The sequence below is a fragment of the Calonectris borealis genome, chromosome 12 (genome assembly GCF_964195595.1).
Source record: "Calonectris borealis chromosome 12, bCalBor7.hap1.2, whole genome shotgun sequence".
Classification (NCBI taxonomy): Eukaryota; Metazoa; Chordata; class Aves; order Procellariiformes; family Procellariidae; genus Calonectris; species Calonectris borealis.
In genome coordinates, this window is record NC_134323.1 from 22418540 (window position 1) to 22441286 (window position 22747).

Here is a 22747-nt window from a genome sequence, read left to right on the forward strand (position 1 = left end):
GCCAGGGCAGCCCCCATGGGTGCTGCAGCACTGCGGGCCCCGCTCCTGCACCGGGAGCTGCCATGCACCCACTGGGCAGGGGGAGCAGGACTGGGGACGGGGGTGCTGTGGGGTCACACCAGAGCCCTTGGGGACCCAGCCTGGAGCCCCCCTCGCTGGGCAGCCCCTCGCACTGGGCAGCCCCCAGCCCCGCTGTGCGCAGCCCCAGCTACCTGTTTCCCAGCTGCCTGGTGGTGTGAGGGGCCTGGCACCTCCTTTCCCTGCAAGGTTCGGGGTGCCGGGCTGTGTCTCCACCCCCAGCGAAGCCGCCTGCGCCGGGCCCACACCTCGCCGTGCCGTGCTGTGCCGTGCCGTGCCGCTCGGCCGGGTGTGCACGGGCAGCGGGGAGCGCATTGTCCTCGCCGGAGAGTGGCGGCGGCCGAGCGCTCCTCCTCTCTCTCGCTGCCACCAACCCGCACCGGTGCTGGTGCCGGTGCTGGGCCACAGGCACACGCCGGGATGCTGCCGTACCGGCTGTGCCTTCCCAGGGCCTGCCGCCAGCGGCAGAGGACGTTTTTTGAATGAAAAGTCTTTTTTGGTGCCGCTGGCTGGACGCTGGCTGGCTGTCCTGCCGTGGGGAACAAGGAGGCGGCTGTGCCGGAGGAGGAGGGAGTTTGGTTTCCACCTTGGGCAGCGCTCCTGCGGCCAGCCGCCGGCCAGCAGCGCGGAGAGGTGCCCGGCAGCCGCGGGCACACCGAAAGGTAAGGGGCCGCGGGGCAACCCCCGGGCTGGGTCCCTGCTGAGGGGCATGGGGAGGGCTGTGGCGTGGGGACGTGCTGCCCCTGTCCCCTGTCCCCCTCCCCGCTTCCCAGACAGACGCCTGCAGCCACGGGGACCCCGCGTGTGCCCGGCAGCACCACAGCAGTGGCACAGGCACGACCACGCCAGGTCTGACCCTCCATGCCCCACTGCTGCTGGGCTCAGCCGGGCCACATGGGAGTCCTGCCAGCAGTGCCAAGGGTCCTGGTGTGTCCCAACCCTGTCCCTGCTGTCCATGGGCTCACCAGTTCCTTGCCACCCACTCTGGGCACTGCTCTGGCACCTACAATGGGGAGTTTCCAGCCGGCATCACCGCGGTGCTGGGGGTTTCAGCTGAGGGGGACCCACCTGGCTGGGGTGCTCCTGCCAGAGGGATCCCCTTCCCTGGCTCCTGGGGTGGGGAGGGTCTGGGCCTAATCCTGGCATCACCTCACGCCTGGCTCCCAGCGCAGCAGGACGCGATGGCCCCTATCAGGGTGAGGAACCCAAAAGTGCTGGATTTGAGCCCAAAGCCGAGGCTGCAGCTCCTCTGGACGCAGTGTGGTCCCTCCCGGGACTGATTGTCCCCTGCCATCTGGGGCCACTATGAGTGACCAGCACAGGGTTGCTGTCCCCGGGGTGGCCCTGGTCCTGCCCTGGGAGCCACCAGCCACAGGGACAGGGTGACACAGCGGGGCATCCCCAGGTGGCTCATAGCCATGGGGGGACACGGTGGCACGGGGAGGTGACACGTCGGGCGTCATGAGAGGGGCCCCGAGAGTGGGGCGGGGGGGCAGGCGGAGACGGGGTGGCCCCGGGGGTCCCTGAGGTGTCCCTGGGCGTCCCAGCGTTGTCCCGGCTGATGGGCTGGGGCCGGTCCCTGGCGCGGTGCTGTGCCGGTGCCCGCCGCGCCGGGTGATGCCGGTGCCGGTGATCGCTCCCGCACTGCGGGGCTGGGGCCGGTGCCAGGTGCTGCCGGTGCCGGGCGGGTGCCCGCGGGCTGCGGGCGGTGTCGGTGCCGGCGCCGGTGCCGGGGGTGGTGGCGGTGCCGGCGGTGCCGGTGCCGGTGCCGGGCGGGGCCCCCGCGGGCTGCGGGCGGTGCCGGCCCCGCCGCGATATAAAGGGGCCGCGCGGGCCGGGCCGGGCGCACAGCGGCGGCGGCGGCGGCCGGGGCGAGCGGCGGCACCGGCACCGGCACCACCACGGTGAGTCCCGGTCCCGGTCCCGGTCCCGGTCCCGGTCCCGGTCCCGGTCCCGGTCCCGGTCCCGGTCCCGGTCCCTCTCTCTCTCCCTCTCCTTCTCCCCGCTTCTCCCCCTTTCTCCCTCCCGGCCCCGCCGGTGCAGTCTCGGGGCGCCCCCGCCCCCGCGGGACCGGCCGCGGCCCCACCGGGAGCCGGTACCGGCTGCACCGGGGGCTGCCGTGAGCTGCGGGGCTCGGCGGGAGTCTGGGGGGGCGGGGGCTGCCCGGGGGGCACTGCCGGTGGCGCGGGGGTCCCTGGGGCTGGCTCTGCCCGTGGCTCTGCGCGCTGCCTGCACCCCCTGCCTGCACCCCTGCCTGCACCCCCTCACGTGTTCATGTACCCCCCCTACCTGCCTGCACCCCCTCGCCTGCCCGTGCCCCCCTTCCTGCACCCCTTGCTTGCATTGCCCTGCCTGCACCCCCGCCCCCCGGCCGTGCCCCGCTGTGCAGCTCTGCGGTCCCCGCTGCCTGCACTGCCTGCACTGCCTGCCTGTGCTGCCTGCACTGCCTGCACTGCTTGTCCTGCAGCGGGGTGAGGGTCCGGGTGCTGCCGGTGCCGGGGGTGGCCTGAGGCTCTGGGTGACCGTGCGCAGGCAGGGCCTCTCCCCCGGGGACACCCTGGGACCGGGTCCCCGACGTCCCTGTGCCCTTCCCTGTCCTCCAGCCCGGTCATCGCCCAGGAGCGGCCGCGTCCCTGCTCGGCTGGACGGGGCTGGGCTGTGGGTGCAGGCACCGTGCACAGCGGGATGCTCGGGACCCCCCACTCCTCACCCAGCCCCACGGAGGCACTGGGAAGGTCTCACTCCAAGCCAGTGCCTGGTGAGGGATGGGGTGGCATTGGGCCAGAAGATAAGCGGCGTCCCCCCACTTTCCCCTTCTGGGGAGCCAGGCAGCGGGTCCTGCTGTGGGCTGTCCCCTCGGCCCTGCCTTGACGCTGCCCGATCCCCTCCAGATGCCAGTGAGCCTCTCCACGGCCCTGCGCGTCGTCGGGACCAGCCTCTTCGCCTTGGCGGTGCTGGGGGGCATCCTCGCCGCCTACGTCACGGGGTACCAGTTCATCCACACAGAGAAGCACTACCTCTCCTTCGGGCTCTACGGGGCCATCCTGGGGCTGCACCTCTTCATCCAGAGCCTCTTCGCCTTCCTGGAGCACCGGCGCATGCGGGGCGAGGGGCGGCCAGTGCGGCTGGGGCGCTCGGTGGCCCTCTGCATCGCCGCCTACCAGGAGGATCCCGACTACCTGAAGAAGTGCCTGCGCTCCGTCAAGCGCATCGCCTTCCCCGACCTCAAAGTGGTGATGGTGGTGGACGGGAACGGCCCCGACGACACCTACATGCTGGACATCTTCCACGACGTGATGGGCTCCGAGTGCTCGGGCAGCTACGTCTGGAGGAGCAACTTCCACGCGCGGGGCGAGGGGGAGACGGAGGCCGGGCTGCGGGAAGGGCTGGCCCGCGTCCAGGCGCTGGTGCGCAGCACCACCTATTCCTGCATCCTCCAGAAGTGGGGCGGGAAGCGGGAGGTGATGTACACGGCCTTCCGGGCGCTCGGAGACTCCGTGGACTACATCCAGGTGGATGCATGGGCCAGGCGGGCGGGGGGGATGCAGGCAGCGAGCGCCCTGCCCACGCGGCCGGGCAGAGGGGCTGTGGGTGGAGCAGGAGCAGCCCCATGAGCCCGCGGCAGCACCCAGCTGCCGCGTTCTGGATCCGGCCCCGTGCACCGGCTGCAAGCCACTGGCACCTGGGGTTGGGGCTGAATTGCCACCGGGGTGGCCTGAGGGGTTGAGCCCTGCCCGCACAGCCGCCCGCGAGGGTTTCGCATCACCTCCTCGGCGCATCCCCTGCGGCACGGGCAGGACGTGCCCCAGGCTGGTGTCACCCCGTGGGACACTGTGTGTCGCGGTGCAGGGTGCCAAGCCGCCACGCGTGGGTGAGGGGTGGTGGCTGGGGCAGGTCCCACTGCGGTGCCAGTGGCCGGGGCATGTGGCGGGGCTGGGTGGCCCGGGGCAGCGGTGGCTGGGCACCGCGGGGCACTCCGCTCCCTGCCACCGCCTGCCGGTCTCCGGAGCTCTGCCTCGTCTCGCCGGCCGCGGCTCGGGCTTGCCCGGCTGCGGGCTGGGCTGTCTGCCGGGTGCGCGTGGGCGGCGGGAGCGGGGCTCGACGTTCCCTCTGCCCCCAGGTGTGTGACTCAGACACGGTGCTGGACCCCGCCTGCACTGCCGAGATGCTCCGCATCCTGGAGGCCGACCCCCGCGTCGGTGGCGTCGGCGGCGACGTCCAGGTAACCCGGCGCGAGGGAGGGCACCGGGGCGGGGTTGCAGCGGTGCTGGGGGGTTGCAGCGGTGCTGGGGGGTTGCAGCGGTGCCGGGGCTCACGTCCATCCCCTCCCCAGATCCTGAACAAGTACGACTCGTGGATCTCCTTCCTGAGCAGCGTGCGGTACTGGATGGCCTTCAATGTGGAGCGCGCCTGCCAGTCCTACTTCGGCTGCGTGCAGTGCATCAGCGGGCCCCTGGGCATGTACCGCAACGCCCTGCTGCAGCAGTTCCTCGAGGACTGGTACCACCAGACCTTTCTGGGCAGCAAGTGCAGCTTCGGGGACGACCGGCACCTCACCAACCGCGTGCTCAGCCTGGGCTACCAGACCAAGTACACGGCTCGCTCCAAGTGCCTGACGGAGACGCCCACCCGCTACCTGCGCTGGCTCAACCAGCAGACCCGCTGGAGCAAGTCCTACTTCCGCGAGTGGCTCTACAATGCCCTGTGGTTCCACAAGCACCACCTCTGGATGACCTACGAGTCGGTGGTGACCGGCTTCTTCCCCTTCTTCCTCATCGCCACCGTCATCCAGCTCTTCTACCGCGGCCGCATCTGGAACATCCTCCTCTTCCTGCTGACGGTGCAGCTGGTGGGCATCATCAAGGCCACCTACGCCTGCTTCCTGCGGGGCAACGCCGAGATGATCTTCATGTCCCTCTATGCCCTCCTCTACATGTCCAGCCTGCTGCCCGCCAAGATGTTCGCCATCGCCACCATCAACAAGTCGGGCTGGGGCACGTCGGGGCGCCGGACCATCGTGGTGAACTTCGTGGGGCTGCTGCCGGTGTCGGTGTGGGTGGCGGTGCTGCTGGGCGGGCTGGCCTACACCGCGTACAGCCAGGACCTCTTCAGCGAGACCGAGGTGGCCTTCCTCGTCTCAGGCGCCATCCTCTACGCCTGCTACTGGGTGGCCCTGCTCACCCTCTACCTGGCCATCGTCGCCCGGCGCTGCGGCAAGCGGCAGGAGCAGTGCGGGCTGGCCTTCGCCGAGGTCTGACCGCGGGGAGCGCCGGGGTGGCCCCACGTGCCGGGGCGACCGCTACCGGTCCCCTCCTCGCCCACCACCAGCCCCGGCGCAGCCGGCACTGAGCCGTCGAGTGCTGGGCAGCGCTGAGCGCGCCCACCGCAGCATTTCTGATCAAGTCCTGCTTTTTTTTGTTGTTGTTTTGAATTTTTTTTTTTTGTATTTTCATTTTTCTGAACAAAGCTGGCTGCCGGCCGGGGAGAGGCTGAGCCGGGGCTGCCCGTCACCGGGCTGGGCACAGCCTCGGTGCTGCAGGGGTGACGGCAGCGTCTCCCCAGTGCCATGCCGAGCATCCTGGTGTACTGTGCGGAGCGCTGCTGGCCAGGCTCCCCCCACCCCACCGCCGCGGCCGGGTCCTCCACCCTTCGGTGCTTTCTATGGGGAACCTCGTTGTCCCCCTCCCACGGTGCTATGGCAAAACGGCCCCAGGCGGCACCGTCTCCCTCCGGCACCGCTGGCTGGTGCTGCCTGCCTCTGTCCCACGGCCGTTGTATGTGCGGGCACGTACCCACGGGGAGCCCCCCGTGGCTCCCTCCAGCCCCTTTCAGGGGGGTCCGGCTGCCCCGGGAGGGCAGCACCTCCCTTCAGCTTTGCCAAAGAGCCAAGGGGGGGACCCTGGCACGCAGAAGCGGGGAAAACCGGGGCCGTGGCTTGGCCGGAGCGTCACCTCCGGCCAAGCCACGGCCCCACCGTACCAACCCCGCTGCCTTCCCGGCGTCTAGACAGGGAGACGCTGGGTTTTGGGCTCGGGCATGCAGAGGAGGGCGGGGAAGAGCCGGTTCCCAACCTTCACCCGGCTGTCTCCCCCGGGCCCTCTTTTTTTCAGGGCTTAAAAACCTTTTTACAATTCAGCATTTAGACGGTTTTGTTTAATTTAATACGAGGTTTTTTAGAAGACTTTTGTAGCTCTTTGGTATTCATACTTATTGCTAATTGTTTGTAAATCTATTTATTTTTTAACCTGCGGGTTTTTTTTCATATTTTGGAAAAGTCTGTTTTTATATCCTGATGGATTTGTCAAAATAAAGACTTGCACCAAGGAAGGGTGGTGTGTGGGGAAGAGGGTGGTGGCCCTGGTCCCCCTGCCCCGACGCCACGGGGTGACTGGAGGGAAGCTGGGGCTGAGACCCTGCAGGGGTGCTTTTAGAGGGGGACATATGGTGTCAGGGAGGGTGATCTGCACGCTGGCACCACCGTGGAACTGCCGCGTCTGGGCGCTGAGGGCAGTCCCCGGGGTAGGACGGCCCTGCCCAGGCTCGGAGGAGGTCCCTGCCCACCAGGACCCATCTCGCCCGGGATGGCAGCCGGGTTCGTGTCCCAGAGCTCAGCAGTTCTCAGAAATGGAGTCATCACGGGGAACACAAGTGACCCGGGAGGGGCCCTGGGTGCCTGGATACAGGGCCCAGCACCCTGAGCTGGCCCTGGGGCCCTCCAGCCAGGGCAGGGATGAGGCCAGGGCCCGCCCTGGATCTCCCTGAGCCCCAGCCACAGCAGAGCGGAGCCCACGGCCGCCGTCCGAGTCCTCACACTTTCTTGGGCACTTTGGTGATGATGGGCTTGGGGCGGGTTTTGAAGAGGAGCTTGGTTTTGATGAGGGCAGTGACGGCGTAGCAGGCGTGCGGCCCTGCGGGGCTGGGCTCACCGGCTGCCCGCTTCACCAGGACGGCAAAGGGCTTCTCCAGCCGCACCACCTTCCCGTAGAGGATGTGGTGGCCCACGATGAGCACGGGGACCCCCTGGAGAGAGCAGTGAGAGGCAGAGGGTGAGGGCGGGCAAGGCCCTGGCTGCCGGGGCCATCCCGGGGCGACGCGGCACGGCCTGCCTCACCTCGCGGGTGTAGTGCAGGTCTCCCAGGAGGCTCCCCGCCAGCCCGCCGCTCTGCCGGGGCGCAACCTCGCCCTGCAGCTCCACCAGCACCCACTGCGCCAGGCCTCCAGCCCTGCCGCTGCGGGCGAGAGAGGCAGCTTCACCCACCAGCTCAAACCCTGCCCGGGGCCACGGGCGCAGAGCCGTGCACTGCCGGGCACAGGATCCGGCCCTCCGGGGCCGCGCAGCCACGGTGGCCTCACCTGGAGATGACGATCTGCACCATGCTCCGGGCCTGCGAGGTACCGGCAGGGACACGGTCAGCGTGGCAGCGGGGGACGAGGCTTCCTGCTGCAGCGGGAGCGCCCAGTCCCCCGGGCCTTCCCCGGTACCCCCGGGCCCCCCCTCATGCCCAGCCCCCCCTCCCGGGTCCCGCAGGTCCCCCCCGGGCCCCACAGACCCCCATGCCCAGCCCCCCCTCCCGGGCCCCGCAGGTCCCCCCGGGCCCCACAGACCCCCATGCCCAGACACGCCCCCCAGGGCCCCGCAGCCTCCCCGGGCCGCCGCCGCGGTTGCGCGGGCCGCTGGTGCCCTCCAGCGGCCCCGGTGGTGCGGGGCCGGGCCGGGCCGCTCTGCTGGCTGGGGCCCTCCCGCCTTCCACTCCCGGCCGCTCCCCCGAGCCCCCGGCCCGCTCCCCCCGCCCCGATCCCGCACCCCCGGCCGGGCCGGAGCCGCCGCCTGGCAGCGCCCGAATCTCCCGCCGCCGCCGCGCTTCTACTTCCGCTTCCGGTCACCCCCGGCCACTTCCGGTTCCGGTGCGCCGCGCGCACGTGGGGGCTGCGCGGGGCGGAGCGGGGCCGGGCCCGGTGCGGGGCCCGGTGCGGGATGGGGGAGTTCGAGGTGCACCGGGTGCGGTTCTTCGGCCTGGTGCCGGCCGGCGTGCGCTGCCTGGCCTGCCAGCCCCGCGGCGGCCGCCTGGCCCTGGCCCGCACCGACGGCGCCGTCGAGGTCTACAACTTCGCCGCCAATTACTTCCAGGAGAAGGTGAGGGGGCCGGGCCGGGCCGTACCGAGCCGTACCGGGTCGTACCAGGCCCTACCGAGCCCTCCTGGGCCGTACCGGGCCGTGCAGCGGGGTGACGGGCGTCCCTCCCCAGGTCATCCCCGGGCACGAGGCCCGGTCGGTGGAGGCCCTGTGCTGGGCGGCGGGAGACCGGCTCTTCGGGGCCGGCCTCGGCGGGGACATCACCGAGTACGACCTGGCCCGGCTGTGCGTGTCCCGCTCCGTCGATGGCTGCGGGGGGCCCATCTGGAGCATGGCGGCCAATGGCAGCGGCACGCAGCTGGCGGTGAGTGCAGCCGGGACCGGGACCGCGACTGGGACCGGGGGGCTCCCACCCCCAGAGCAGGGACAGCGGCAGAGGGAGAGGGTCCGCCCGTCCCGCTGGGGCTGACCCCGACCCTCCTGCAGATCGGCTGCGAGGACGGCTCAGTTAAGCTCTTCCAAGTTGTGCCCGGCGGGATCCAGTTCGAGCGGAACCTGGACAGGCGGAAAGGTGAGCACTGGAGGGCTCAGTGCTGCGGCGGCATCGTCCCTCCGTCCCTCCTGTCCGTCCCGGCTGTGCCGGCCCCGGTGACCGAGGGGCTTTGAGTCCACGGGGTCACGTCTGGAGCTTCCTTCCCCGCAGGCCGCATTCTGTGCCTCTCCTGGCACCCGTTGGACACTCACATAGCGGCCGGCTCCATCGATGCCCTCCGCGTGTTCGATGTCCATTCAGGTAACTCCTGCCCCAGGAGGTGAGCCCAGCCTGTCCCCTGTCCCCTGCCCTGGGAACTGTCAGCACCGGCCCACCCCGTGCTTTGGGGGGATCCCCTTGCCACCCCCAACCATCCTTCCCACATCGCAGGCCAAACCGTCCAGAGGATCATGGTGAACTACCACGTGCAGAAGGTGAAGCGCGAGTGCATCGTGTGGAGCATCGCCTTCCTCTCGAGTGGCACCGTCGTCACCTCGGACTCCTTCGGGAGGGTGCAGTTCTGGGACTGGGAGCGAGGGACGCTGCTGGAGTCCCACACCGTCAGCACCTCGGCTGTCCTCTCGCTGGCCGTGTCGGAGGTAGGCGAGTCCCCCCGAGGTAGCCGGGGCCCGTCTGGGCTCCGGAGGTGCTCAAGCCGGAGCTGCCTGGCTCGGTGCCTTTGGGCTGGCAGGAGCAGGGCTGGGAGCGAGGCTGCCGGGCCCTGCCTGCCTCCCGGCGCTGCCCTCTCGTTCTTCCTGGTCTGTACCCGCAAAGTCCGTCCCCATTTCTCTCACCAGAAGGAGGACAGCATCATCGTGGGCACCTCGACCGGGGCCACCTACCAGTTTCAGCTGCTGCCAGTGAAGATGGGCAGCCTGGAGAAGCGCTGGGTGCGGACGAAGCCCTTCCAGCATCACACCCACGACGTGCGAGCTGTGGCGCACAGCTCGACGGCTCTCATCTCTGGGGGTAGGACTGGGCGCCTTCACAAGGAGGGCTTTGGTCTCTCCCCCTGGTATCAGTTTGGCTGATCTCTGCTTGGCTTCCAGGCCTGGACGCCCAGCTGGTGATCCGCCCGCTGATGGAGAAGATGCAGAAGAAGGGCTATGACGCAGCGCTCCGCAAATTCACCTTCCCCCACGTGAGTGCTGCTCTGAGCGGGGTCTCGCGCCTGGCGAGGCAGGCTGGCAGGGCTGGCTCTTCCCAAGGGAGAAGGCTGTCCCTCCCTGCCCCGCTGGGGTAGAAGCTAGCAAGCTCGTCTTGCTGGTCCTGCTGGGTCTCCATCTCTGGGCTCCCATCCCACGGGACCCAGTCCTTCATCTCCCCCGCCCCGGAGTCTCCGGCACCCCAGGGCATTTCGGCTTTGGCCCAGCCCTTTCTGCCAGGCTGCAGGTTCATGTCAGTCTGCCCATTTCTGCACGCAGCGACGCCTCGTCTCCTGCGCCAGGAAAGCCCGGCTGCTCCTCTTCCAGTTCTCCCAGCACCTGGAGCTCTGGAGACTTGGCTCCACCGATGAGACTGGTGAGTCGCAAGGCCCAGCTCTCTGGCGCAAGCCCTGTGGCAGAGCCCACGCTGCCTGCAGGGTTTCGGGCATGAACTGTCCTGCTGCTTGGGCAGTGGAGGGGTGGTTTAGCCCGGACCCCTTCCTCCCCACAGCCCTGCGCTGGTGTGACAGCCACGGGCAGGGCTGCGTTTCCCAGCGCGGTGTGTGCCCGGGCACAGGCTGCACAGCCGGTGTGAGCCATGCTCGTGCTTTCAGCGGAGCTGGGCCAGGCCTTGGGGAGGTTGGGGAAGGGTCTGGGCTCTCCCTCGGGCGCTGCTCCCCCGGGATCCCCAGCTGCTCGACAGAACCCGTGCGGTTTCCCCACCGTCACCGATGCGCCGCGTGGTTTCTTGTTGTCCCAGGAAAGGACGGCGAGGTCCTTCCATTGTGCCGCATGCCTGAGCACCTCGTGCAGCTCAAGAGCAAGGTAGGGCTGAGCCGGGGCCGCGGTGCGCCCTGGTGCCTGCCCCGCTGCAGGAGGGGGCTTGGCAGCCTCCGCTCTCCCTCTGACGGCTGAACTGCGTGCACCAGGCTGCCGGGGGATCTGGCAGGCCCCGCTCAGCCCCTCTGTGTTGCCAGGGTCCGGAGCACATCTACTGCAGCTGCGTCTCACCCTGCGGCAGCTGGGTCTCCTACTCCACGGCCTCCCGCTTCCACCTCTACCGAGTGCAATACGAGGGTGACGGTGTCAGTATCAGGAAGGTGAGGAGGGTGACGGGCTGCCCTGCTGCCAGGGAGGGTGGTGGGTGGCTGTGGGGTCCCGGGGGGCCGGCACGGCCAACGTCGCTCACAGGGAGCGAGGGCGGCAGTGGTAGGTGGCTGCCAGCACTCCTTTCTACCCCCTTCAAGGTCCCCAAAGTGCCCAAGCTGGTGCTCCCGGCTTACCAGCTCCAGTTCTCCTCCGACTCCGGCAGCCTCTTCGTCGCCTCCGCTCGAGGCTCCGTCCACGTCCTCCAGCTGCTGGAGCCGGGGGGCTGCAAACACCTGCACACCTTTCGGCCGCCCTCAGGTTCGGGCTGGTGGGGAGCCGGGGGCTTGCTGGGAGGGCTCCGAGTCCCATCCCCGCTGCGGGTGCAGAGGGCTGTGCAGGGCCGAGCGTGTCCCCCCTTTCCTGCCCTGGGGTGTGTGGGTCCTACTCCCAGCAGCCTCTGCCTTGGGTCTGTGCTGCCCTTGCGGCCTGACATGGGCAGGGGGCTGCGGGTCTGGGCATCTCCTGGGGTTGGGACTGGGGCTTCTGCCTCGCAAGCCTGAGTACGCGTTTCAGCTGGCGAGGGTGTTTCCGCAGGGTCCCCCGAGGCCGTTTACCTGCTGGCGTCGAGCGCAGACGGGCACTGGCTGGCCGCAGTCAGCGGGGACTGGGCGATCCACATCTACAACCTGAAATGCTTCAAGGTAGGGGCAGGTGCCGGAGGGCGCTGCAGGAATGACCCCCGCCTTGGGGGACCGGGCGAGGGTGGGCTCAGCGCGTGGGACCCCTCCCTGGAAGTGATCGCTGTGTCCCCGGAGCAGGGCTGGCGGTGGGTGTGAGGGAAGGGGGGGTGGTTGCTCCCATCAGCGTGCTGTCCTCCTGCCTTGCAGCATCACTGCACAGTGCCCATGTACGGCTGCGCGGTGACGGCCGTCGCCATCCACCCCCTCACCAACAACCTCGTTATCGCCTACTCGGACCAGCAGGTAGGAGCTCTCCCACTCACAGCCCTCGTGGCCTTGGCCCCTTCCCCACGGCCCTCTCCCTGGCAGGAGAGCCGCGGCTCCGGGCAGGCGCAGGGACCCGGCTGGCCTTCGCTTCCTGCCATCCCTGGCAGGAACCCGTCCCCACGCAGTGCTCGTGGCCTGGCCGGAGCGGGGTCTGCCCGTGCGCCAGCGTGAGGGTGATGCTGGGGAGGATTGGACCTCATGAGCCACCCCGTCTCCCTTCTGCCTCTCCAGCTGTTTGAGTTCAGCATCCCCGAGAAGCAGTACACGGCCTGGAGCCGCATGGTGCAGAACTGCGGGCTGCACAAGGTCTGGCTGGAGAGGGACTCGCCCATCACCCACATCACCTTCAACCCCAAGAACCCCTCGCACATCCTGCTCCACGACATCTACATGTTCTGTGTCCTCGACAAGTCCCTGGTGAGCCCCCGAGCCCAGTCGAGAGGGCTGGATTTGTGCGCAGAGCATCTCCCCTGCCCGGCCTGGCTGTCCCCGTCCCCACTCGGAGCGGAGGGAGGGGTGCGCGGTGCCGAGGCGATGGTGGTCCGGGTGGCGCTGACACGTGCCATGCGCTCTCCTCGCAGCCCTTACCGGACAACAGTGCCCTCCTGATGAACCAGAGCACCCTGAAGCAGCTCCCAGAGACCGCCAGGCAGCGGCAGCTCCACGCTTTCAAGATCTGCAAGAAGTTCCAGGTGGGTGACGGTGCCGCTGGGCGTGTGGCATGTCGAGGAGTGGGGACTGGGGGGTGCCCTGCGCCCGTGGTCCCTGTGGCCTCACCTGCTCCTGTGCCCAGTTGCTCCCGGTGCCGTACCAGCGCCGGGCGCCCAAGCGGCAGAGCAGAGCTCAATCTTGGTCCCCGTCACCGCCGCTTGCTGCGATCTCTTGGGCTCCGATTGCGCAGCAGCTCCTGCAGCACAGCCCCCAAGCAGTGCCCCTGGTTACGGCTAAGCCAGAGTTGGCTGCAGGGCAGCTCTGCGCGGCTGAGCCCGGCAAGCTGAGGCAGAGGGGGGCCGGCACCGCGCTCTCATCTCCTGCCCCCTCCCTGCCCCGCAGCCTCTGCTCTTCGCGGATCTGCTGGACGAGAACTGCCTCGTGATGGTGGAGCGGCCCATCATGGACATCAAGACCCAGCTGCCGCTGCCCATCCAACAGAAGAAGTTTGGCACCTGAGAGCAGAACAAGCTGCTCCAGCCGCAGAAACTGTGCGTGTTGCTTTCCTAGGGTGCTGGAGGAATAAACCCCGCTGTTCTGTACAGCTGCGGGCTCGGGGCTCGTCCTTGCCCTGCGGGGCTCCCTGGTGTTGGAGCAGCGGGTCAGGCTGGCGCTGGCCCGAGCATGAGGACGCTGCCACCTCGTAGGGCTCTCCTGCCTGTGCCGGTCCGGCTCCCGGGGCTGCGGGGACAAGGCGGCACCCCGGAGCTCCTGCCCTCTCACTGGCTGCTCTGCTGGGCAGCGTCGGGTCCCGGTGTTGGCTTCTCTCGCCGTGCTGGCCAGCAGCTGGGTGAGTCGGCGAGCACTGGGACACCGCCTGGGGTGGGGGACTTCCATCCCCTAGTGAGCTGGGCTCCAGACAGACAGACAGATGGCGGTTGCCGGTGCTCAGCACCCGTATGCAGCACCCGCAGCTGGGTGAGCAGCCCGTGGCCCTGCTCTGTGCCTCGGGAGAGGTGCCAGCTCACTGAGCTGGAGCTCACAGCTGCATGCTGGTGGGATTGGGGTGTTACGGAGCGGGCCGGTTAGTCCTGAAGCCTGGCAGCGCCAGCAGCGCGGGGGCAGCACCGCTGTGCCTGGAGGGAGCAGGGTTTGGGGGCTCCCCATGCTTTCCTTTCCCCTTGCACCCGCAAAGGACATCTCCCCATCCCCGAGGAGGGGAAAATTTGAGCTCTAGGGACGGCTGCCGGCTCGGTCCCCTAGAAATGAGATAGGCGAGCAAGCGGGGAGCGCAGCTTTGCTAAGCGGGCCTTTAGGCAGAGCCCGGGAAATGGAGAGCGGGGCGGGAAATAAAGCGCGGGGCGGGAAATGGGGCGCGGGGCGGGGCTTCGCTGCCCCTCCCTCCGGAGCGACCAATTGCAGCAGCGGCGGCGGATCCCTGCCGCTGCTGCGATTGGTCGCTCCGGAGGGAGGGGAGGGGCGTCCCAGCCCCGCCTCTCCCACGGCGCAGAGCCTACCGCAGCGCGCCATGCGGGCGGGGGCGTGGCCACCGCGCCACGCCCCCCCTCCTCCAGACCCCGCCCCTTCTCCCGGTGCGCGGCGGCGGCGGCGGCAGCGGCATGGCCGTGTGGACCCGCGCTTGCAAAGCGGGGCTGCTGGAGCTGCTGCTACGGGAACGTTGGGTGCGGGTAGCGGCGGAGCTGAGCGGTGAAGCCCTGAGCCTGACGGCGGAACCGGGAGGCGGCGAAGCGGCGGTGCTTAACGGCGTGGTTAATGGCAACGCGGAGGCGGCGCCCGGTTGCGTGCGGAGGGTGCGGGTGGTGAAGGCGGAGGCGGGAGGGCTCGGTATCAGCATCAAGGGAGGTCGGGAGAATCGTATGCCGGTGCTCATCTCACGTATCTTCCCGGGACTGGCGGCGGAACGGAGCGGGGCGCTCCGTCTGGGCGACGCCATCCTCGCCGTTAACGGCGTCGATCTCCGGGATGCCACCCACGATCAAGCCGTCCAGGCGCTGAAGCGAGCCGGGAGGGAGGTCATCCTCGAAGGTACCGGCTAACCCCCTCACCACCGTCCGCGGTACCGGCCCCCGGTGCTCCCTCCCTCCTCTCCCGGGTGCCCTCCTCGCCCCGTTATCGCTCTCCCGACACGCCCCTGCCGCTGTCACCGGGCTCCCGGACCCCCCCTTGGGCCCCTTTTCCGGTTGCGGGACCCCACTCCCCCACCCCACCCCGGCCACGGTGTATATCCCCCCCCCAAAACCCCCAACCCCGGCGCTGGGTCCTGGCGCGCCCCCGACTTGGGACAGGGACAGGCATGTCCCCTCCCCGGCCGGGGTGCTCCTGCGTGCGGCGGGACGGGGACCCCTCCCAGCTGGGGACAAGGACAAGCAAGGTCTGCTGACCGTGCCCCTCGGGACAGCACTGGGGTCCCCCGGCTGCGATGTCCCCCCCGCCCCTCCCCGGACAGGGTGTCCCCCGTGGCAGCTCTGGGGACGGAGCCCCCGGGGTGGCTGCCTGTGCCCCCTGAGTCCCCGGGGAGGGCTGTGGCCCCGGCGGGTTGGTTTGGGCTCTGCCGGTGGCCCTGTGGGCTCCGTGCCCGCGGCGCAGCTGGCTCGGGGCTGGCCCGGCGGAGCCACCGGGTCCTGCCCGACCAGTTCCCGGCAGCCCGACAAGCTCGGGCAGGACCCGCCTGGCCTGGCGGCGCGCGGCACAGGGCTCGTGTCGTGGGGCACCGCGCCCTGGGCAGTGGGGAGGACACGAGTCCCCCTGTGCCGTGGGTCAGGGTGGCCCATGAAGGTCATTGGTGCCACGCACACCGTCCTGGCATCCCGGTGAGATCGTCTGTCTGCTGGTGCGTGGGGCTGCTCCGTGGACACGGTGCCCAGCGGGCGTTGGGCTTGGTCGCCTGTGCCCGCTGGGCTGGGCTGACACCGGTGGCAGGCTTACCCGCCGGCTCTCGGCACGCTGCGCCGGCATGAGGGCGGGCGGATGGGCTCCCTGGTGTGGCCACACTGGGCACGGGGTGGTTCTATGTGGCTCGGCTGCGGCTGGGGGGCTGCGGGGGCCGAGGCAGAGGGCCGCGGCGTTGGCCTTGGCTCTTAAACACCCGGCAGGTCAGCGTCCGCCATCAGAGGCAGTGAGAGTCCCCGTGGCTCCCCCGTGCCGGATTTGCCATCTCCCCCCGCGTCCTTCCCCGGCTCCTGTCTCACGCCAGCCGGCCGTTTGATCCTCTCCCGCAGGAGCTCCGGCCCCACGGCCTGTTTGTCCCTTGCTTCCGCCACGGGCACGGGCGCCGTGGCAGCCGCCCCTTCCCTCCCCGCCGGGGCCAGTGTCGGGGTGCTCCTCGCTGCCGGAGGGCCGCGGAGCTGCCTGTCCGACGGTTGCGGCTGCCCCGTGGCCTAGGGAGACCGGCCGGCGGCTGGCCGGTGGCTGCTGGCCCTGGGGAAGACCTCTGCCGCCCCGGCCCGTCCATCCTCACTAGCCCCTGGAGGTGCGACCGCCCTGGCAGGCAGGGCTCGCAGGCAGGTGCCGGGGCTTCGCCGGGGCCGGTGCTGGAGTGCGGGAGCACCAGCCCTGCACCGGCATGCCGCTGGGACTGGCGGCCCCTGCCCTGGGCACGGGGTTTGGCCACAGGGACCGGTGCCGGGCACCTTCCTCCCGGGGTGCCCGCGGGCGCACGGCACGCGCCGGCACGCTGAGGGAAGGGAGCCCTTCCGCCTCTGTGGGGGAGCTGTGGGCTGGCAGCCGGCAGCCGGCACCGGGGAAGGCTGGTTGCAAGAGCCTCTGCGGTGTTTCCCCTCCGGGTGCCGGTGGCAGGAGGGGGCTCTGGCACTGAGGACAGACCGATGCCATCAGGGCAGTGTGCGGGGCCCGGCCTCGGCTCGGCCGGTGCTAACGCAGCATTGCCGTGCAGCCGGAGCAGCTGCCTTCCTGCGGCAGGTCAGGCGAGGGGTGCAGGCGGCGGCCGGGTTTCCTCTGCGGTGAGGGCGTAGGCGGGGCGGCAGCGGCTGTGCCGGGGCAGCTGCGTGCCGGCTGCCGGCTCACCAGAAGCAGAAGAGGTCGTTGCAGGTGCCACCGCCCCAATGCCAGTTTTGTGCCTGCTGGCACAGGTCCTCCATGCTCCTGCATGTGCCGAAGCTGCATCCCCCCGAAAGCAGGGAGCCGGTCCCATGCATCTGCTCGGTGCCGGGGCACGCTTCTCACGGTGGCCGAGCTGGCGCAGCCTGGCAGCAGCTGCCTCCTGGTCCCAGCCGCCACCGAGAGCCATCAGTGTGGCCCAGCCAAGCCCACACTGCTCCAGCAGCGCCCCGGCACGGTGCTCGGGCTCCTGCACCGCCGGCTGCCCGGCTCGGCCTCTCGCCCTCCGGCTCCGGGAGCTCTCGGCAAACCTGGCCTTCGGGGAGGTGGCGGCCGTGCCCCGGTGGAGGTTGGCACTGGCACCGCAGGCTGGAGCCCCGCCAGGGGCTGGCTGGAGGGCACCGGGCTCCCGGCCGGTGCTGGAGGCAGGTGCCCACAGCTGGCAAACAGCAGCCGAGCGGCCCTGCAGCGGGAGCTGCCGCCCCTGCCGCTGCCCCGCGGCGCTGCCCTGCCGTGCCCGGCCAGGCAGCGGGATTAGGGGTGCGTGGGGATGGCGGTAATCCCGGGATCAGCGCGGCGGGAGGCTAATATTAACTCGTTTGCCGCCTGCAGCAAGGACAAGCGCCTCGTGGCAGCGCGTCCCGACCGCGCCGCGCTGCTCGGCTCAGCAAATCCAGCGGGAGGGCGGGGGCTGGCCTGCCTGCTCCCCATCCCTGCCGGGATCTCCCTGCCCGCGCCGCAGGCAGGCGTCGGCCCTCGCCGCGGGGCGATTTGCAGCGAGCGAGCCCTGGGCCAGGGCAGGCACCTGCCCACGGGACCGCGGGGTCCGGCGGTGGCACGACTGGCCGAGAGCGGGACCTGGGCCCCGCTGCCACCATCGTTGCCACTCCGGCAAAGTGCCGGTGGGCCGGCTGGTCTGGCTGCAGCGCGGCGTTGTGCCAGCTCAGCGGACGCTTTCACCGAGCGGTGGGGAGCTTCGCTTCACGGCAGATTACAGCTTATTTGCTTTTTTGTTGTTTGGTTTTAACTCCCCGCTGCCCCGGGGTGTGTGGACGTTGCTGTTCCCAGCACGTTCCTCCGTCGGGGGTGGGCTCAGCGCAGGCAGACCACTCTCTCACGCCATGCGTGCCGGCTGGGGAGCCGTGTCCGGGGGGGCGCGGCGGGCAGGGGTCCAGCGCCGGCTGCAGGCGCCGCGTCGGCGCTCGCTCACAGCTTTCCTGCCTGGCCGAGCGCGCTGTCCCACGCGGCCTCATCCCCGCTCTGGCAGGCGGCTGGGCTGACGCTCCCTGACATCTTGAAGGCGTTGGCTTTCCCCGAGCGTGGTGCCCGGTGCAGCCGCTGGCGCTGGTGAGCCCACGGCGGCACCGCGGGCTGGATGAACCGGGCTCCCCGGCTCCGGCTCACCCTGTCCAGAGCTGGGACGGGCTCTGGGGTGCTGGCGCCTTGCTGCGGCTCTGCTTTGGCTGGGCTGGGTGGTGCTCGGGGAGGAACGGTCCAGGGGGAATAGGAGCCGGTGCCTCCTTCCTTCCTGCCTGGCCTGGAGAGGAGCGTGGAGCCGGGATGTCCTGGCTGCAAACCCTCCTCCTCCTCCTCCTCCTGCCGGGAGCGGAGGCAGGCTGCTGGCAGGCGTGAGCGGCATCGCAGGGTCAGCCCGCCGTCAGTGCCCGCGGCGCTGGAAACTTGGCGGGTGCTGTCCTCGCAGCGCGGCGGCCGGGGCGGGTCAGGATGGGCTGCAGCCTGACCTCCTGCCCGGCCCCATTGTGCTGCGCCGCCTTCCCTTTCCTACACCCGCGCCGGCAGCGGGGATGAGCTGCCCGCGCCTGTCCCCTGCTTGGGACACCTCCCTCTCGGGGCAGGGTGGGACCCTCCGGGCCGTGCCCTGGTCCCCAGGGCTGCCATACCCCCTGGGGCGGGGGCCAGGGAGTCCCCTTTCCTGCTGCCTGTCCCCTGCCTGCTGCCCGTGGCCTGGGCCTGGGCTCTGCTGGTGCTGCTGGGGGAGGTCCCGCAGCCCCCCAGGGCTGGCCGAGACCCCATTCGTGCCGGGGGGGGACAAGACACCCCGATGGTCAGGGCATCCCCAGGGTGCAGGGCTGTGGCGCAGGGGTGCAGGACCCCTGCCCGGCCCTAATGTGTCCCCCCTTCTCCCCCACAGTGAAGTTCATGCGGGAGGTGACCCCCTACATCAAGAAGCCCTCGCTGGTGTCGGACCTGCCGTGGGAGGGGGCCGCCCCGCAGTCGCCCAGCCTGAGCGGCAGCGAGGACTCGGGCTCCCCCCAGCACCAGGGCCCCCGTGACCGCAAGGTGATCCCCCTGAAGATGTGCTTCGCCGCCAGGAACCTCAGCATGCCCGACCTGGAGAACAGGTGAGGGCAGGGGCTGCCCGCGCCCCCCCGAGCCCGGTGGTTGCCGGCGTGTGGGACCCCGCTCCCCATGGACCCCCCGGGACAGGGCTGGGGGCTGCCCCTCGCCGCGGCCATGACCTCCCGCTTCCCCCACTGAGCCGTGAAAGGAAAGTCCGGGGAGTTTGGCTGGGGCCAGGGCAGTGCCGTGGCCCCCCGGGGCGGCTGGCAGCCTCCCCTGCCTGCGGAAAGGGGGGCCCTGCAAATCCCCCCAGCTTTGCCTGCCGGCAGGGCTGATGCTGGCTGCACTGGCAGCTGCCTGGCACAGCCGGAGCCCCAAACCAGTGCGGCCAGTTTGCCGTGCTGGGCACGGGCAGGGGCACACTCAGCCGGGCTCCCGCAGCTCCCATCCCACCCAGCGCCGTGTCCCCTCGCAGGCTGATCGAGCTGCACTCGCCGGACAGCAGGAACACCCTGATCCTGCGCTGCAAGGACACGGCGACGGCGCACTCCTGGTTCACGGCCCTGCACGCCAACATCGCCGCCCTGCTCCCCCAGGTCCTGGCCGAGCTCAACGCCATGCTGGGCACCGGCGGTGCCGCGGCCGGCGGCAGGGAGGTGAAGCACATCGCCTGGCTGGCCGAGCAGGTATGACGGCAGCGCTTCCCGTGCCCTCAGCCCCCTCCTCTCCCGCTGGGATTTCCCAGCTGGAGACGCTCATCACCCCTCGCTCTTCCGTGAATTCTCTGCCCGAGAGCTGCAGCCTGCCCGGGCACCGTGGTGAGCTCGGCCCCGGCAGCGGGATCCCCCAGGGGCTGCTCCTGGCTCAGCTTTCCGGGGCGGCTGCCCTTGGCAGCACCTTGCACAGCTTTCCATGGACGCTGCCGAGAGCCCGGCAATGCGGAGCTGCTGGCTCGCAGTCAGCCTGGACGTGGGTGCCGGGAGCGGGGTGCCCGGGCAGTGACGGGTGCCTGTCACCCCCTGTGCCCCTCACCGTCTCTTCCAGGCGCGCCTGGACGGAGGGCGGCAGCAGTGGCGGCCGGTCCTCATGGCGGTGACGGAGAAGGACCTGCTGCTGTACGACGGCATGCCCTGGACCAGGGACGCCTGGGCCTCCCCCTGCCACAGCTACCCACTGGTGGCTACCAGGTGGGCTGGGGGGCTGGATCCGCCCGCCTGCGTGCTCCGGGGACTGGCTCCCCTCGGCTGCTCCTCCGCTCACGTCTTGGCTCTGCCTCCCGCTGGAGCAGGGAGGGAGACCCCGAAATGCTGACAGGCGTGGGGCGGCACTGTGCTGGCGCCTGCCATCGTAACCCTGACCCCCACCTCCGCCTGTCCCCCCCCCTCAGGCTGGTCCACTCGGGCTCGGGCCGCCGCTCGCCCGCCCTGGGCTCGGAGCTCACCTTCGCCACCCGGACGGGCTCTCGCCAGGGCGTGGAGATGCACGTCTTCCGCGTGGAGACCCACCGGGACCTCTCCTCCTGGACGCGCGTTCTCGTGCAGGGCTGCCATGCCGCCGCCGAGCTGATCAAGGAGGTGTCTGTGGGTGAGTGCTGGGGGGGGGACCCTCGGGGCTCCCGCTTCCCTCCTGGGGCTCTGGGGTGCCAGCAGGGCGAGGGCGCGGCAGGACCTGGGCAGCCCGGCAGGGACCTCCGCTCCGGGGGGTCTCGCAGGCAGCAGAGCGGGCAGCGGGGGCTGAGCCCTGCCCGTGCCCGCAGGCTGCACGCTGGGCGGGCAGGAGGTGCAGCTCTCCATCCACTACGAGGGCGGCTTCACCATCTGCCGGGAGGAGCCGGGCGGTAGCGTCCTCTTCCGCTACCCCTACGAGAGGCTGAAGATGTCGGCGGACGACGGCATCAGGACCCTCTACCTGGACTTCGGGGGCCCCGAGGGGGAGCTGGTGAGGAGGGGGCAGCTGGGCTCACCCCCTGATTTGGGGGGTCTTCCTCCAGGGGTGGCTCCTTCCTCCCCCCATCCCTGCAGCATCACGGCTGCCTGGACCCGCTGGGTACCGCTGGTTGGGAGCCCCCAGCCCCGGTGCCCCCCACGGGGTTTGGTGTGCCGGTGGGGGGCTGACGCTGCTTTCCATCTCCCCCCCAGGCACTGGATCTGCACTCCTGCCCCAAGCCCATCGTCTTTGTCCTGCACACCTTCCTCTCGGCCAAAGTCACCCGCATGGGGCTGCTGGCATAGGCGGCCCCGGCCCCCGCCCACCTCCCCCCGTCACAAACCAGCCGGGGAAAGTGGAGGGACCCCCCCCAGCCCCACCAGTGCCTTGCCGGGGCCGGGACTCACTGCCCTGAGAGCCGCCAGGGATATGGCAGGACGGCTGCCCCGGGAGGGGGTGGGCCTCTCCCGCTCCACACCGGCGGTCCCGGCCCCCCCGGTGCTGGGGGGGCCGGGGCACAGACACCAGCTTTAACCCCCCTGGGCCTGAAGCCATCGCTGATCTCACCGCCTGTGCCTTGGAGCTGATGCCTGGGGGATCCCCGGTGCTCCCCCCACCCGCGTTCGGGGGAGCCAGCGCCCACCCAGCCTCGGGGCTCCCCCAAAAAGGGCTCACGTTGTCCCTGCATGGGAGGGGGCTTGGGCCGCGAGGTCCCCATTGCTGCAGCACGGGGTCCCCTTGCCCCGCTCAGGGCTGGGGACGCCTACGTGTCTTACTCGGGGCACTCGCGGGTACAAAAGGGGCTACCCCGCGCCTCGGGGTGCTCGTCCCTGCGGCATGCCCTGGGGTGCAGGCAGGGGCTCGGCCCCCCCCCGCTGCTGCCCGCAGGGCTGGGGCAGGGCGCGGCAGTGAGCCCCCAAACCTCCCGAAGCCAGGAAACAAAAGTTGTGTCTCTGCCGCCTGGGCAGAGGGGCTCGGGGTGCCGGGGAGCCCCCCCCGAGCTGCGCCGCCCCCACGGACCCCCGCACACCGCAGCCTGGGCCCCTGCCCGGGGGGTCCCTGGGCGGCTCCGGCCCCGCGCTGCCGGGGGGTCGCGGGCCCCTGCGGGTTTGGGGCAGGACGTGTAGATTGATGCACTTTCGCTTTTTGTACTTTCCCTCCCCCCCCGGGGGGGGCAGCTCCCGGGGTGCCGGGGGGAGCCCCAGGCGCGGCGGGAGCGGGGACCGCCCCCCAGAGCCGCCCCTCCCGGCTGAGGCCCCGTTACCCCTCGGCCAAACTGCTCTGCACATTTTCCTGCTTCCCGCGGGGCTGCGCTGGCCGGGTGCCGGGGGGTGCGGGGGTGCCGCACCCCCCGCCCGGGGTGGTGGCTCACACGCACGCACTACAGGTCCCCCTCGCCGGCCCCGGGCGCCGCACGCCCCTTCTATTTTTGTATTCTTTGTAAATCGCTATTTATATCAGATACTGCCTTTTCGGGGGTCTCCGAGTCTCACTCTGGGGGTGCCGGGGGGCTGCGGGCGGCACGGGGGGTGTCGCTGTGGGGGGGGTGTCTGTCTGTCTGTCTGCCTGGGGGGGCAGTTAGTTCCCAGTACAGCGCACGGGGCGGGGTGGGCAGTGCTGGGCTGCCCAGTACACGAGAGACTGGGATGTACTGGGCAGCGCCCGGCTTGGGGGTGCAGAGTGTGCCCGCGGGGGTACGGGGGGAGTGCGTGGCTGTGTGGTGCCGCTGTGCCTGCGCACACGCATTTGTAGGTGTGTACACGCACACGGGTGTTCGTGGGGTGTGTACACACGCACACGGGTGTTCGTGGGGGGGTGCACACGCAAGTACGGGTGCTTGTAGGTGCATGTGCGTGTGCCCACGCGT

At 70.4% G+C, this 22747-nt stretch overlaps 4 protein-coding genes across 5 annotated transcripts; 3 read left to right on the forward strand and 1 right to left on the reverse strand.

The window, feature by feature from the left end:
- Positions 1-2863: 2863 nt before the first annotated feature.
- Positions 2864-5913, forward strand: HAS3 (hyaluronan synthase 3). The gene is made up of 3 exons (XM_075161677.1): positions 2864-3590; positions 4199-4300; positions 4412-5913. The coding sequence occupies exons 1-3, from the start codon at positions 2970-2972 to the stop codon at positions 5333-5335; spliced, it is 1647 nt and encodes a 548-aa protein (XP_075017778.1). The 5' UTR covers positions 2864-2969; the 3' UTR covers positions 5336-5913.
- A 382-nt stretch (positions 5914-6295) lies between these two features.
- Positions 6296-7972, reverse strand: CHTF8 (chromosome transmission fidelity factor 8). Of its 2 annotated transcripts, none has more exons than XM_075161674.1 (4): positions 7883-7972; positions 7432-7463; positions 7190-7307; positions 6296-7098 (listed from the first exon to the last, which is right to left on the reverse strand). In XM_075161674.1, the coding sequence occupies exons 2-4, from the start codon at positions 7452-7454 to the stop codon at positions 6886-6888; spliced, it is 354 nt and encodes a 117-aa protein (XP_075017775.1). In that variant the 5' UTR covers positions 7455-7463; positions 7883-7972; the 3' UTR covers positions 6296-6885. The 2 variants fall into 2 exon arrangements, with proteins under 2 accessions (XP_075017775.1, XP_075017776.1); XM_075161675.1 differs by having other exon boundaries at positions 7947-7952.
- An 18-nt stretch (positions 7973-7990) lies between these two features.
- On the forward strand, positions 7991-13178 carry UTP4 (UTP4 small subunit processome component). Its single transcript, XM_075161673.1, has 16 exons — positions 7991-8212; positions 8325-8516; positions 8639-8723; positions 8856-8945; positions 9075-9283; positions 9482-9653; positions 9734-9825; positions 10109-10205; positions 10590-10654; positions 10807-10929; positions 11077-11236; positions 11513-11619; positions 11806-11901; positions 12157-12342; positions 12507-12617; positions 12979-13178. The coding sequence occupies exons 1-16, from the start codon at positions 8054-8056 to the stop codon at positions 13093-13095; spliced, it is 2061 nt and encodes a 686-aa protein (XP_075017774.1). The 5' UTR covers positions 7991-8053; the 3' UTR covers positions 13096-13178.
- A 926-nt stretch (positions 13179-14104) lies between these two features.
- SNTB2 (syntrophin beta 2) lies at positions 14105-22348 on the forward strand. Its single transcript, XM_075161679.1, is given in 8 exon segments — positions 14105-14145; positions 14147-14622; positions 18806-19016; positions 19430-19640; positions 19999-20141; positions 20342-20538; positions 20711-20892; positions 21093-22348. Coding segments are annotated over 8 exon segments (1554 nt in total). The 3' UTR covers positions 21186-22348.
- Positions 22349-22747: the final 399 nt, after the last annotated feature.

Coding starts and splice junctions, on each gene's coding strand:
- HAS3 (XM_075161677.1), top strand. CDS start 2,970: ATGCCAGTGAGCCTCTCCACGGCCCTGCGCGTCGTCGGGACCAGCCTC. Junction 3,591..4,198: donor ACTCCGTGGACTACATCCAG/GTGGATGCATGG, acceptor CTCTGCCCCCAG/GTGTGTGACTCAGACACGGT. Junction 4,301..4,411: donor GCGTCGGCGGCGACGTCCAG/GTAACCCGGCGC, acceptor TCCCCTCCCCAG/ATCCTGAACAAGTACGACTC.
- CHTF8 (XM_075161674.1), bottom strand. CDS start 7,454: ATGGTGCAGATCGTCATCTCCAG. Junction 7,308..7,431: donor GTGCAGATCGTCATCTCCAG/GTGAGGCCACCG, acceptor TCTCGCCCGCAG/CGGCAGGGCTGGAGGCCTGG. Junction 7,099..7,189: donor ACCTGCACTACACCCGCGAG/GTGAGGCAGGCC, acceptor TGCTCTCTCCAG/GGGGTCCCCGTGCTCATCGT.
- UTP4 (XM_075161673.1), top strand. CDS start 8,054: ATGGGGGAGTTCGAGGTGCACCGGGTGCGGTTCTTCGGCCTGGTGCCG. Junction 8,724..8,855: donor GAACCTGGACAGGCGGAAAG/GTGAGCACTGGA, acceptor CCTTCCCCGCAG/GCCGCATTCTGTGCCTCTCC. Junction 8,946..9,074: donor CGTGTTCGATGTCCATTCAG/GTAACTCCTGCC, acceptor CCCACATCGCAG/GCCAAACCGTCCAGAGGATC.